The sequence below is a fragment of the Phalacrocorax carbo genome, chromosome 3, assembly GCF_963921805.1.
Source record: "Phalacrocorax carbo chromosome 3, bPhaCar2.1, whole genome shotgun sequence".
NCBI lineage: Eukaryota > Metazoa > Chordata > Aves > Suliformes > Phalacrocoracidae > Phalacrocorax > Phalacrocorax carbo.
Genome location: NC_087515.1, coordinates 26,505,384 through 26,520,756, shown reverse-complemented (window position 1 = coordinate 26,520,756; position 15,373 = coordinate 26,505,384). Strand labels below are relative to the sequence as shown.

Below are 15,373 nucleotides of genomic sequence, written 5' to 3'. Positions count from 1 at the left end.
TCCAGTCATCTTTGATCGCACCTGGGCTACAATGCCCAAGAGAATACTACATGTTTGCATGCAAGAGAAAGTGCAGAGAGAGAAATAAGATGTATTATGTATATTGTCACTGTTCTTCTACAATGCTTAGCGTTACAGTAGGAGCTAGTGAGTTCCAACTAGTTTGCTTTCTTCCTAGTAGGACTGTTAAAGCTTAGCTCTTTTGAAAATCAGACTGGATGGTTGCATAATATAGGGTGGTATAGTAAAAAAAAAAAGTAAATCTACTATGTGAGTGACTTTTTGTTTTGTAGAACAATCTCTAAATATTAAGCTTTTACCATATGTTCCTTTGTTGTGTTTGTAGACAGCTATCTCAAAGTGCTGCAGCTTCAGTGAAAATGTGTACAGGATGATACTGTGTTTCTGTGATTTCACAGTTTTTTGAGGAGCTTTTTATGATGGATTTAATTTTGAGATTACGAAATCCCACTCTAAAATACATTAATATGCTATTTGATGTAGAGAAGAAATTATGGAGTGACAGTCATTTGGTTTACTAAAAACACATGAAATATTTAATAAAACTGTGTAAGTCGAATATACACTGTTCTGAAGAAAATTACTTTATTAACTGAGTTTGCATTCCTGGGCACTTTTTTTTTTTTTTATGTTTTTGTAGTGGGAGAGTCCTGGCTGTGTGGTGAATCACTTTTACAAATGAGACTCTGCAAGTTAAAATCAATGGGTTTCCCAAAAGAGGAAAAAAGCCTCATTTGATTAAATTCTTATCCAAATTTTGGCAGGTTGCCACTGCTGTAATTACATATTGAATTGAGCTATAATCTCTCAACACCTCAGAAGCTACAACTATGAAAAAATGAAATAATGTGTTTTATTTTTGTTACCATATTAATGGTGCTGAATTATTTCCAAAAAATAGACACCTTTTATAGAGTCTTCATTGGTGCAAAGCATGCAGCTGCACTTGTTGGAGGGGGTGGGAAGAAACAGCAAAACTTTGGCACAGGCAGAAGGTTTACAGCAAATGTTTTCTGCGTCTGCATTTTTCGTTCCATTTAATTATTTTTAACATGTCTTAGGTACACAACATACGAGTACAAGCTCATAGTGCACAACGAGGTAGGATATACATCAAGTGAAGAAGTGATAGCTACTACATTAGCAGGATTACCAGAGAAAGGAAGTATCCTCATTGCACGTGCTGTTAATCATACTGCTGTAGAAGTGGAATGGTCAAAACCAAGTAAGTGTGCGTAGTATTTATTCCAGTAACTAGATGTTAACCTGCCATCACTTATGTTGGTCTGCCTTGCTTTCATAGGAAACACAGTCCTTGTCTTGATTTATAATATATCTAAGTGTCCTTGAAAGGAGAGGAAAGAAATAGGGGGAAAAGTGCACATTTTGCTATTTATTAGTCATGTTTGTACTTACTATATGCTACTTATGCAGAATGAGAATAGTGGAAGTGAAGAAATAGTTAATGCAAACTTATGAGAAATCTATAAACGACTAGTACACAAAATCCTGTCGTCTTTGTAGTATATTTCGTCTCTTTGTTATGAAAATTTACGTATACATTCCTTCAGGATGAGTGGATCCCCTTTCTCTCTCTTTTAGCTCTGCTCCTTAAAATGAATTTAGCCAATTTCTCTAGCTGGTTTGCTAATACAGCAGTGGGGAATTTCTTCATGACTTACATGCAAATGATTTTATAAGGACTGGGTGCTCAATTGCAACAAATGTAGTCGCTTTATTTTATAATTGCATCCCTGAAGTAAGCATGCTTATAAAAACTGACAAACGTAATAGATCTGAAGCAGCTCACTGAGGTTTCATTACCTTAGTAATCTAAACCCCTGACCTTCTAGATGTAGGTAATGCAATCTGGTTTTATTTTCATTCATACCTTAGAAATTTTCTTCATATATGTTTCTGAATGCAAAGGTTAAGTACCAAGGCAGGGCCATTCATTATTTGAAAACCTTACCGTGTTTTATTACTTCTTATGTTGCAATACACATATTAACTATTTTATATACCCATGTTTCATTTTTTCATAATATTAGTTTTTAAGTTATTATATTGTTTTCTTTGGGAACCTGGGAGTTCTTAATGTAAGTTGCCTTGCTAGTTTTCTTTTTCTGGAAAACGTGCTGAAGGTTTCTGACTTCTAAGGATTTAGGACTTGTATCTGTACCACTTAAAATAAAAATAACATATCACTCTTGATTAAGAATTTCTGTGACAAAACTGTGTACTATTAAATCTGAAAATATGCTTTTGGTTTTTATCAATGCTATTTCCCAGTCAGCTGAGTCCTGTTCAGTGCTACAGGGTGTCATCTAAACAAATATATATCAGTGCTTAAAGTTTTTGTCATAATTGTTCTTTTCATCTTGGTGCCTACTGGAAAAGTAGTTGCATTTCATCAGATCTGAACCTAAACTGTTTGAAAAAGGGTAGATAAGATAACAGACTTATATCTGAGTTACTAAAATGGAGAAGCAAGGCTTGCCTGGAATCCTTGTTTATCCACCAGCTCAGACCCATGAATGTCCTTCCCTGTGTGGCCAGAAAATCATACTGGTTTTTTTTCTTCCTTTTGCTGGAGAACCTAGTGCTGGGCAGAACACATTTTAGGAAGAAATGTTCATTTTTTCCCCTGTAAATACAATGCTTCTGAGTGTGTTACAGCTTTCCATGCAGATGATGCTATCATGCTTGTTCTAAAATAATAACATGTAGATTTTCATTTTCACTGTGGCCAAAAAGTTCTCTGTGTAAAGTTGAATGTAACTATAATTTAAGACATGGGCACTTCCCCTTATTCATGGCTAGAGGACTAACACTAGAGGAATTCAGTACTTTCGGGGTGGGGTAGGGATGTGTTTTCTGAAGGGAAGGAACAAAAAGGGGAAAAAAAACCTTTGAGGTTTTCATCTAAAACTAGTGCCGCAGAGCAATCTGATTCGCACTCTTCCTTCTATCTGGGTGAAAGCCATCCTTTCACAGTGGCAAGCTGCAAGATCTGTGCACCACTGAGAGCAGTGGGTTTCACCTATTATTTGTAAACTTCATGGATTCCGTTGTCATCATGGGGAGAGAAAGAATGCTTTCTCCAGTATTAGATAGGACGATGAACTGTTAACGATTTTGACACGTTTGGAAGAGCAGTCTGCATATCTGCTTATAAGGGTGAAACTGAAGGCACTTGATGGAATCTTTGCTTTTTGTTTAAATAAGGGGGTCTGGATAAAATTTATTTTTCTCTTCACAATAACTGTTGTTGATAAGAGACTTGCTGACTGAGTATTTCCCAGCTGATCTCCCGGTGTTTTTCCTTTCTTTTCTTAGCACTGCAAGATTTGCAAGGAGATGTTGCATATTACACCCTCTTCCTGAATTCTACTGATCATAGAAGATCTCTGAGGATACAGGCTGATGTAAACTCTATAGTCATAGGTGATTTACAGCCCAACACAGAGTATCAGATATTTTTTCAAGTTTTTAATGGAGCCCACGGCATCAACAGTGAAGTTGTGCATGTGACTACCTCAGATGGAGGTTGGTTAGCAGTGAATGTGGCTTGGCTTAAAATCTGAGAATGAAATTGATTGATTTTTGTTAGGGTTGAGATCAGTCATCCTTCCATTATAAAATTTCCGGTATAAAAGGAAAAAGGGCTAAAACGCTAAAATGCTTAAGTGCTAGTTGTCATCATGTGGTAGATCAATAAACGGTCCCACTGAGACAGAAGCAAAAGCTCTAATAGCAGATATTAACCCAGTTTGTTCTCATCTTCTCCTGCATACTTCTATCTGTGTGCACTAGGTTTGGAATCGAGTTTGTATCAATAAATGGTGGAATTTAGAAACAATTAATGGGTTTTTAAAAAGATTTGCTCTGTGAAGCGGTATGCTTTTGACATGAAAGTCGTACACAGGGCCTTTCCTGAGTCACCAGAAACTCTAGGTGTGAGTTTAGCCTCAAAGAAAATTCTTTATGAGTCATTTCTATGCCAGTGGGCAAGTGCAGGGGGAGGGATGGGGACAGGAATAAAATAAAAAAATAATCGTGAATCTGAAATGTGTTTAGAATGGTCTTTCTAATCTTTTTGCTTTATAAAGTCTCATTATAAGCATTATAATATCATTACCTCAGAAGCAAGTGTTCCAGGTCATTAGCAAAGCACTTTAAGTGAGGATTCCATTTCCTTTCTGATGCCAAAGGTCGGCACCTTTTGTTTATAAAATAGAATCAATCGCAAGGACAATTTTTCAGCTGGTAAAGATGGGTTCTTATGATAAAAATACATCTTTGCATGGTTATTTCTGACATGCTTAGATAATGATGTAATTTAACACTAAGGAAGGTGTTGTGGTTTTTTTTTTTTATTAATAAGTGTTAGACTTCATCATTACCTATAGTAATCAACATTCAAAACCATTTACATAACGACAGTATTGCATATTGCTTCACAGTGCTTCAGCTATGAGGCTGATAACGTCACGTTCCACCAGACATAAAATATTTTGGTCTCAGGTTTTGCTTTAAAAGCAAAATGCTCTGTTTTTCTCCTTTTTTGGAAAGATTAGGATTGGGAGACATAAAAATAATGTTCGTATGTTGGCAGTGCAGATGGGTGAATAATTTATCATCATATCTCACTGGCCACATACTACTGATGATTGACACTATGCTGCTGGTATAAAGCATTTTACCATCAGCTCTCATGGTTTCTAACTGAGAGTATAATAAGCCAATTTACAGAAGACTACAGACTGTGATAACTTCATCAGAGGAAAGCAGATAAGCAGTGAACCCTTTGCTAAACCTAAATACTAATCTGCATTTGGTTAAACAAGTGCTTTTGCAGAGACAGCTGGAGTTTATTCAGTTTCTTCCTTTATTTCTAGAGCCTGAGGGCATGTTCCCTCCAGAGGTTGTCATCATCAACAGTACAGCTGTACGTGTCATCTGGACATCGCCTTCAAACCCAAATGGTGTTGTCACAGAGTACTCTATCTATGTAAATAATAAGCGGTACAAGACTGGAATGAACGAGCCGGGGTCCTTTCTTTTAGCCGATTTGTCTCCATTCACTGTCTATGATATACAGGTTAGAATATCTTTTCTGGGTTGTGTAATATACTTTAATCTTACATAAAATATGTGTATTTCCAAGTGGAATATTGTTTCATGAATTTCTTTACATACATGGACATATATTTGCATTGATGTTTGTGTGTGTATACATCCAAGGCATACATTTATTTTCAGCATATTTTAGGTCTGTGTACACTTTTCATAATACAAATTTCCATTATCTTTTTTCAAACCATCAAAACTCCATTTACTTTCCCCTAAATGCTCTGTGCTACAACATTAGCAAAGCTTTAACATATATTACAAAGAGGCCAAGATTCTACTCCTACTCATTAAAAGAAAATTGCAATTGTTTTAGAAACATCAGGCATGCATAATATATCAGCACAGAGAAATAATGATATTGCATTTGTCATCCTTTTATCATTTTTTTCTCCTTATCCTTCTGAGGAGGAAGCAGAGCTGATCTCTGAAATCATAGTAGTACTTTTTAGGATGTTAATAAGTACAATATTTTTTCTCTGCTTTTCCATTTCTCCATCTCTATCTTTGCCTCTCTATTCATATATCTAATGAAAGGCAAAATACTGTGTGCAGGAAAAAAAATCTCTCCTTAGGTTGTTTTAATATATTCAAGAAATTCTGTCTGACACTTAATTGTAACTCTACCTGTCTATTTTGTTCAAGTTTGGTTTGCATGGTGTATGAGAGAGACTTAGTAGTATCATGTGTACTTCATTCGGAAAATTTGCATCTGGTTACTCCATGCCATAAATAAACATCACAGACAGGCATACCGTAACAGATTTCTATGTTCCAGCCCCTCTGAAACAGCAAACCTCCATCCATGAATACACATATGACTTTCTGAATGTCGCTTGGAAACACATTTGTCTTTTCTCAATAACAATGCAAATTCAGTGCACTGTCTCACTTATAGACCCTCTATATTAATTTACCATGGCCACCTTCTGTTGCTTGAGATGTTAATTATTCTTCTCTTCTGCTTCCCTGGTCTTTATACTGGACTTATACTGCATCGATAAGATAAGTAAAACCAAAATTAGCTGGTTTAGTTTTTTTTCTTTCAATTCTTTTTCTTCTTGTTCTGGAAACAATATTATCTTGGATGCATGTGCATCTTACTGGTAACCATACTGCATTATCTTTGATTTTTTGTGCTCTTCCATTTCAAGTAACTTCTCTGTTGACATTACAGAAACAATGTTACCATCCTTCACTAGCTGTTTCACTTTGCCTCTGCTTAATTTAATCCCAAGAATTGATGGAAGAAGTTTTTATTTCTGTGGCATTTTTCATAACAAAGTGTATGATTCCTATTTGCATTTTTCACTTTTAATTTTCCAGAACAGACATGAAGAAATAGAAAACATTAAGGAAAATATATCCTTATTTTTATGTCAGAATTTATGGTAGGTGTAGAAAACCTACTCAAGGCCCCAAATCAAAGTACATTTTTTCAAGTGATGTGTACAGGCCTCTACATATACAAACACAAAAACAAATTCACTGCAACTCTGTTGGTGATAATGCAATAAAGAACAGCAATTAGTGCCAAAGGGCTGCATGTACCCTTTTTCTGAAAATGGCATGGGGAAAATGTGATATAGCAGAGTATATCTCTGGTAGATATACGTATATCAAAGCTGTGGTATTTTCCTGGCTGTGTGGAATCTGTTAAATAGAAGAGAATAAAATCTTGGGTGAAGAAAGAAGTCTAAACAAGTAGCAGAGCTGAAAAATTTCTGCAGCTCAGTATGTGAAACTCATGTTCTTCTTCATCAGGTTGAAGTCTGCACAGTGTATGCCTGTGTGAGAAGCAATGGGACCCAGATTACAACTGTGGAAGATGAGCCAAAGCAGCTGTCAGCACCCATTATTCACGTAATTGGCTCAAGGTACTATGTTGTAGGTGGCTTTCATGTATCAGAGTGATTTGCAGCTAGAATGGGGACCAGAAAGTAAGGTTGTCTTCTCTCAAATGAATAAGGTGCATAAATGAATTCATTCTGAAAGCATTTTTCATGGTGGTTATTTTTGGTCTTGGGGTTTTTGGCCAAAAGATCAATTGAAGAAATTTCGCCCTTGGTTGATTGTACATACCCATTTAGGTATCACTGTGCTGTGATAATAAACACAGCATAAGTGGAAGTAGTTAAGAGAGGTGTAGACGAATGAAAATTATCACGTTTTGCTGTCAGTTAAGAGGAGGAAGATTAATGCTCAGGGAACAATGCGATGCTGATAATGGAAACTTAGAATAATTGTGCGTAAAAAAATGTCACCTATCACAACAGTAAGAATTAGTAAACTGTCTTAAAAGGCATACGTATCTGTGTCTCCTTGAACCACTGTTTTCAATCTGCCTACCCACAACATCCGCAGGCATGGGCAAACTTCTTAACTGTAAAGGGAGCATCAAATTTGCAGTCCTTAGAAGCAGCCAAATAGTAACATATACAGTGATTCTTTGGGAGTTTATATCTTCCAAAGACAGACTAAAACTAAGCTCGCTAACACATTTTTCAGAATTACATCAACAATAAAATAGTTAGCCTCCTGTGTGTATGTTATTGTTCATGTGATTTTATTACACTCCTGGTGGACTATGCTCATTAGCAGCTTTTCTTTTATAGAAAGAAAACAAAATCTTTTTTTTAAATAACAAAAATCTAACATCTGAGCCTTCAGAAATAGCCAACAGAATGGATTTGCTTCTCCATTTTCTTAAGGACTTTGGTTTGCTGTTTATCATTTCTACACTTTGCTTGAATTCAGCATTTGTTTCTATATAAGGGTGAAATTAAGCTTGCTATTTGTGTGTCACACATACAGATACAAAGCTTGTTTGATGATAAGAACTCAGTTCAGGATCTCATCTTTTGCCCTTGGCTTTAACTTATGTGTGCCTTTGTCTGTATTGTCTGTACTGCAAACTCTTATGCATGTTTCTGCTATTATATATAGACTAAATATGTCATAACACATGAATGCAAAAGGATCAAAAATGCTTTCCTACTTTATAATCTGCTCAGCCAGAAACAGACTCTGTTTCTACACTGCCTTTTCCTACATGTCATATTATCATCAGCTGTTCTTATATCCCAAAAGAATACTAACTACTGATCGATTGCCCGGACATGTCTGGCCGTGGCCTACACGTGCCCCGGGTAGTTCATTTATTTGCCACGGTGGATTTGCTAGAGTGGAATTTAATCAATAGCTAATTCATTAATTCTGGTCCTCGAGTATGTAGGGATTGTGTAGTATAAAAATGACTGGCTGGCTTCAGCTTTGATTGAAATATGACAAACACTACAGCTGACAGCTTCAGCAGGTGCTGGGCTGAATATGAATTTTGCTTATTTATCCTCCATAAAAGAAAAAGCTTGGGTAAAAAACCAGTTTGTGTAGACAAGAGGACATTTTAATACACATCTATCATCAGACAGACAAAAAAACCCATTTCTAGAGTATAGGCTTATGCGATACCTGAGATATAATACAGACTCTGCCGTTTATTGTCTTTAATTGGAATCATGGTGTTTTTCCCTCTTCTGAATCAGTTTGGGGGGCTGTATTATTGATGAGAATGGTGTAGGATAATGTCTTTGTAGCATTCACAAATAATTGTTTTAAAATTTGCCTCAAGGTGCTGCATGACATAAATTATAATTTCACCCACCAACTTCTTAGAAGCCTTTCTGATAGCAGCTCCAGCCACACTGTTCTAATGAAGGTTATGCCACTGGAGCCATTATAAATACCTTACTTTTCCACCCCTTACAGTTAATAACTCAGCTTCAGGCTGAAACGTGGCACAAAAGGTCGCAGTCCTGGAATGATTATTTTATAATGCCAAACTTCAAATAGAAAACAGTATGGGACCCTGTCCTGAAGTCCTAAGTCAGGTTCTGGTTTGTTATATTTCTTGTCTGGCTTTTGTTTTTTTGGAGGGGGGTGGCATTGGCCACCTTTTTTACTTTTTTCAGTTAGGACCTCAGGATTTGTCTCTATTGAGAAGTTTTGTATTTTATTGCACAAATTAGAAAGTTCTCTGAGTACTGCATGCATGTGGATGCTGACTTAAAGTTTGTGTAGTGGATTAAATTCTCATGGTGTGTTGGAAAATAGTTCATTTCCCTTTAAAATACTTTTCTTCTTTCTCTTGTTCCTTGTAATACAGCATGCTTATTAGTTTTTTTCCCTAACAGCAATACTTAGTAGCAGCTTTGCTCATTTCAGAAAACTGAGGCACAATGCAGATGAACCATGCCAGAAATTCTGTTCAGTGCTTAAGTAAAAGGTTGATGGCTCTGAAAACACCATGTGGCAAAAACTAGGGAAAATGCTTCAGAGCTTCATGAAGGAAGAGAGGCCCCATTATGCACCGTGGGGGAACCAGAAACCATGGTCTTGGTGTAACAGAAAGCTCGAAGAAGATAAAGCCATGGGAGAAAAGATAGGTGAATTTGATGTTCAGTGTCATGGAGCCATCAGATGCTGTTCGTGCGTGAATGAGCTGGAGGAACTATCTCAGATTAACATGTTTGTGAGAAAGATTTTAGAACAATTGGATAAAACATATAGTAATAAATTGTTGGGATGATGGTATTTGCTCAGGAGTTCTAAAGGAGCTCAAATATGAAAGTGCCAAACTACTATGCTGTGTAAAATATCCTCTAAATTTATCTTGGTACTGGAGGAATGGAAGATGAGACAAAGTAGTGCAGATTTCTCCAAGGGGATCTGAGGAACTAAAGACTAGTAAGTCTGATTTTCCATACTGGGAAAATGGGTGGAAAGTACAAATAAAGGGATTCATAACTATGTGAATAAACATGAAATGCTGGGGAAGGTTGCTGTGGAGTCAAGCCCAACCTGTGTGTCTAGGCAACATACAAAGTCAGGTTTCTCAAGTATGCTTGGTTTTATAGCACTTGCCTGGAGTATCCAAGTCCGCGCTCCCACAGAGGAAATCTGATCACTCTCCCTACTTTAGTAATGGGGAAAACAAGGCACAGAAAGATTTCATGAAGAAGTTTGTAGCAACAATAGAAGCATAATGCTATTTATTAGGCTTTCTGTACTGTGTCATACCACCTCTCTAATTGTGCTAGCACTGCAGTCCGTGATACAGCAATAACGTGCAATAATGCGAAGCAGTTGCTCAGTATGTGTGATCTTCTGATGAGGAAAGTATTTCATCTACTGGTCATTCATAATTGCAGTGTTCCCTATCTTAATAATGTCGGGTGGATCTTGTGATTTTTCTGTGACTTGTTTTTAATTCCAGCTCCTGAAAGTAAAGTCATTGAATCTTAGATTTTATGTGATTTTTTTTTTTTTAAATTTAAGCCTTGCATTTGATGAGACTAATACAACATTTGGTCTCAAGATTAAAAAGTGAGGCCTTATTATGTTCTTAGTCTTGATGGTTAAACCTTTGCTACTGAGTTGAGGAAAAAAAATCCAAAGGAGTTCTTTTCATGCCTCATGGGTTCTTGAAGCAGGTAAAAAGCAGAATTTCTTCTCCGAAGTCTGCTTTACCAGAATGTGTCTGATGTTATATCAAACCTGAAATACTAATATTTTTCATGGATATAAAAAAAATATTTCCACCTGTAAAATATCGGAATGAATTGTCTTCACATGCTTGAGCCAAAGGATTCTGGTTTGCTCTGTTGCACCAAAAACAGATACACCTTTGTGGATCAGTTTAAAATTGTTCTTTATCTCCTCGAAGTGCTGTAGTGCCTCATGGAACTTGTAATCTGAAGCAGTTCTTTTCTGTGAATCTGGTTAGGCTGTTTTTTCTCTGGCAGGTGAGCCCTACTTCAGTGTTTTTCACCATGTTGACAGCAGTCACAGGAGGGATTAATCCAGCATTTGAACGATCGTGAATGGCACATGCTTGAAATGAAGTTTTCCCTGGCCAGACAAGGACTATATGCCACATGCCAGGTGTTGTACATCTACCTGTGCCCAGAATTTGCAAGTCTGCTCCTGTAGTTTGGGCTGTGAGCACTTACCAGCATAGATACAACTCCAGTTTAGCTGAGAGGGAGTAACTGGGGATGAAGAGGAGGAGAGGATGGGCAGGCTGTCCCTGTGTTTCTGCAGCTGTATCAAATGCACCAGACATGATACGGCTCAATGCATGCTAAAGTTAAGGGTTCTCAGCTCAGCCTGGGGTATTTGTTCAGATGGTGGGGTGTTAAAAAGCCTCTGCAGTCCTGTGAAAACCCTGCTGTTTTTTTTTTTTTTTTAATCTGAGCTATGCATTGTTCTTGCTGTAATGCTTTCAAAACCACCACAATTTGCCATGGGTGGCAAACATCAGAAGGTGTAGGCTTAACTGAAACGTTCATAAAATCATGAAGGAGTCTGCTTCTCTGTGAGTCATTATTGGAAGGTCATACCAAGCCCTACCCTTGCAGTGGCACTGGTCAGTGAATGCCCATGCCACATAATTTTCTTGTCCAGCTGCAGCTTTACACAATACCAGGCTATGTCCACCACAAATGTGTATCTGTAAGTTGAATAATAATAATAGTGATTGCTTGTTAAAAAGAAAGAAACACATGCTGAGCTCTGCAGAAAATGCAGAATGTTCAAATCATTGCATCAATTCTTAGGCCTAATTTGAAATTATTTTAGAGAGAAATATGACTTGCAAAACTCCAAAAACTGACACAATACCTTCAAAATATACCCTTGAGGGTCTGAATGAAACTTGCAGAAAGCAAATAATTCAATAAAATGACTGGAAATGCTTTCTTTGTTCCTGTGATCTGTACTGTGCAAGGACCAGGAGAAAGTTACAATGGCATTTATAAAGATTGAAGTACTACCATTCTTTTTCTTTTCTTTTTATCTTTTTTTTTCAGAAGTTTATATATTTTCCTGCCTTTATGTTTTTAAGTTAGGTCCTGTAACGTTATTTAAATATAGACAGGGTGTATGCACGCAAATGTGTGTTCATGTGCATGTGGTAGAATATGTAGTGAATGCAAAATAGCCATGTACAGAATATGGAATTAAACCTATGTTTCAGATTAAGACCTTAGAATGATAATGGTGTCTCTACAAGTCACCTGTGAGGTTATTCCTTCATAGGTGACATTAACTCCAGTTCTGCAAAGGCTTATTGCTGTGTGTATTCCTCTGTTTATACCTCAAGGAAGTGAAATAATAATTCAGTTATTTCTATTCTGTTAAGATGTCAAAGTTTATCTCAGCAGCTGCTGTTTCACTGTAACATTTTCACTGTAAATGAATGCTAATTCATGGTGTCGCTGGCATTCTGACAGCGCCTGTGTAATTGGGACATGGAGATTAAAAAGAGGTACTTGGAGCCTAAGTATGTACTATGCAATGTTGTCAGTCCTCCTATTGATCTATATGTAGCATTGGGATCTCCTTCTCTCTACCCAAAGAGAGTCATAGCAAAAGAAATTTGTGTCGTATGCAACATACAGAGTAAGTATGCAAGAAACCAAGTTTTCATTTGAAATACCAATGTAAAATGTGTACACTATAGAAGACAGAGCAAATTTCTGTTTCAAATGTCCCTTTTGACATTTTTTAAAAATTGTAATATTAAATGAGATTTTGGAGCCAGTATCTGCACATTTTTAGTAGTGACAGGCAGGCTACAGTTTAACATGAATTTTCCCTTAAGATACTTTCTTTCTGAAACTGATGATGGTCTGATATCAAACCTGAAATCAACAACAGGATTTTGTTTTACAGTCTTTTGTGGGCTGCTGCAGTCATGCTTTTGCACTCAAACTCAGAAGTCTTGAGTCTTATCTGTGATAAACGCTTGCACTTTTTACTTCTAATTTTATGTCAATGAAAATATTTAAGCACGTAAGAGAAGTAGTGCTAACTGATGCTGTGATGAGTTCTTTCTTTTAATTCTGTGCTGAAGAATACATTTCAAAGCAACATATTTTTTCTGTATAATGTTTTTGAAAGCAGGGAAAAGGCAAGATGAATACAAATCTGTTCTAAATGGTGACTGAGCACAATATGAGTAAGCTGCGTTGGCAACAGCTCAGGGGACAGGGGTGGTCTTTTGCCCCCCATCTGCCTGTCCTCTACCTGAACAGTCACAGCAGCCCTAACAATAATTCATATATGCCTTTGCATGAGGAAGGCATACTGAATCCTTTCTTCTGTGACTGAAATGAAACGAGTAAAATGCTAAAAAGTTTATTACATGTAAGTTTCCAGAAGTATGAACGAGATGTCTTTAAATAGCAATCTTTAAGGACCTTGATTGCATGTGTGATTTATTTTCCCCAGAGTATTAGCACATATTGACACTTCTTTCAGACTTTTACACCTTTCGGTTTTTAAAGCAGCTGTGAAATTCATCATCCAGAGGAACATTTTGGCGTCTTCAAAATATTTTACTCTATGTGAACTAGTATGAGATAGAAATACTACATGCTAATCCTTCTATGTAAGTATCCATAGAAGCATAACTACTTTCAATAATTTAACAGATGTTAATTTTCTGCTTATTGTAGATCTCTTCAAATCAACTGGGCATCACCAGGGCAGCCAAATGGCATTATCCTGGGTTATGAACTCTTACGTAAAGCGTGGCAGAGGTGTACCCCATCAAAGACTCCAAGGAGCAAAAGTAATAGAATGTGCCTCTCATTAGAATGTAAAAAGCACGAAAATATCTGCGGAGAAGTGTGTTATCATCCAGAGTTGAAGGTACACATATATTCTTAAGTTAGCAATGTAATGAAAAATTCTACTTTTAGGAATAGGTGTGTAAACCAAACCTCTGTAGTTATCAGAGGAAGGGAAGTGGATGGCTCTGCTTCTTTTGATATTTTAAAATCAAGGTTCTGATACACGTCCTGAAACTTTTTAAAATCAAATATGGATGTTTGAGCTCAATACAGGGATAGTTGTGCAAAAATCTGCAGCAGCGTATGTGAGTCAGCTGATGACAAGTGATTCTCTTGTCTTAAGTCTGTGATTGTTGACTTTATTTCTCCTTTCAGCAGAAATTAATCGGTTAGCCTTTATGAATGTGTCTTGCATTAACACTTTGGTTTGGAGCAACAGTGCAGTTCTGAAGTGAACCCCCATATTATTTTCATTTACTATATGCTGGTTTGCAGTAGAAGTGCTTTTAATACACACAAACTAAAACCCCTGCACAGAAAGCTAAGCCAGAATCTGTGTTTCAAAAATCCTTCAAATATGTCCGGATGGGGACTTTAGTCTCCCAACCAGTCTGTGGGCCACCTCATTTCGCAAGCATGAATCTGAGGTTTCTTCCCTTTGTAAGGCTTTGCTCCATGTGCATGATGCAGATGTTCATCCCAAGGAATCAGGCTGTATCTGATCCAAACTAATTCTCACAAGCCACCTGTAATGGAAGTGTGAGGAATCTCAGTACCAACCTCTTGAATCCACTGATCCAATCCCATTGTGCCAAATTACGTGGTGGGTATATATGTATATAGATCTCTGTATGGATTTTGCATCCCACTTGGAAGAATCAGTTTTGCTCAGCTGCATGCCACAGATCGCACACTGTAAACTACTAGAGGAGATTCTTTGTCAGCTCAAGTATTCAGGTATCTATGGGGCACATGATGGTATTTCATACGGCTCCTTTGGCATAAAGTGATTGCATTGAACCACTTAAAGGCCATATGAAATTTTCTAGATGTATGCTGAATTTCAAAAACACTAGTAAAACTATACAGCTGCTCTCTGTGTGAGGAATCATTCCTCAAACTCTGCACAGCAAATAGTGGTTATTAACATGACTTGCTTCCTCCCCCCCAAATCCTTCCTTGTCTAAATGCTTAATGACCAGATTCTCCAGTACAGAAAATCTATTTAGATTCAGCTACAGGTGGGTGGCTGTTACATGACAATGATGAGCAGCTCTGAATGGGATCCATTGTGATTTGTCAGATGTATTTTGAAATTATGGCTATTTTCAGGTTAATCTTCATATGACTTCCTGTTTAGGAGTAGGATCAATAGTGTAGCAGGAGTCTGTAATGGTTTTTATTGACAAATGAGGTAGAAAACTCTTAGTTTGAAAGTAAGATTTAATGTGATGAAATAATGTCCCTATTTGTCAAAGGCATCATCACATGTTCTTTGACTAAAGCAAACAATATGTATTCACAAGATTCCCTGTCAGACAAGACAGTAATTAAGGAAGTGAGCTATTTGAGGGTTTCAAATC

The 15,373-nt window shown here is 37.0% G+C and overlaps 1 protein-coding gene across 1 annotated transcript in view; it reads left to right on the top strand.

The window, feature by feature from the left end:
* Positions 1–15,373, top strand: part of USH2A (usherin) — a 391,083-nt gene that overhangs the window by 275,406 nt on the left and 100,304 nt on the right. Inside the window, exons 43-47 of the mRNA XM_064446238.1 lie at positions 1,083–1,246; positions 3,361–3,570; positions 4,923–5,125; positions 6,919–7,031; positions 13,674–13,869. Coding sequence (XP_064302308.1) covers positions 1,083–1,246; positions 3,361–3,570; positions 4,923–5,125; positions 6,919–7,031; positions 13,674–13,869 — 886 coding nt within the window. The remainder of the gene's footprint in view (positions 1–1,082; positions 1,247–3,360; positions 3,571–4,922; positions 5,126–6,918; positions 7,032–13,673; positions 13,870–15,373) is intronic.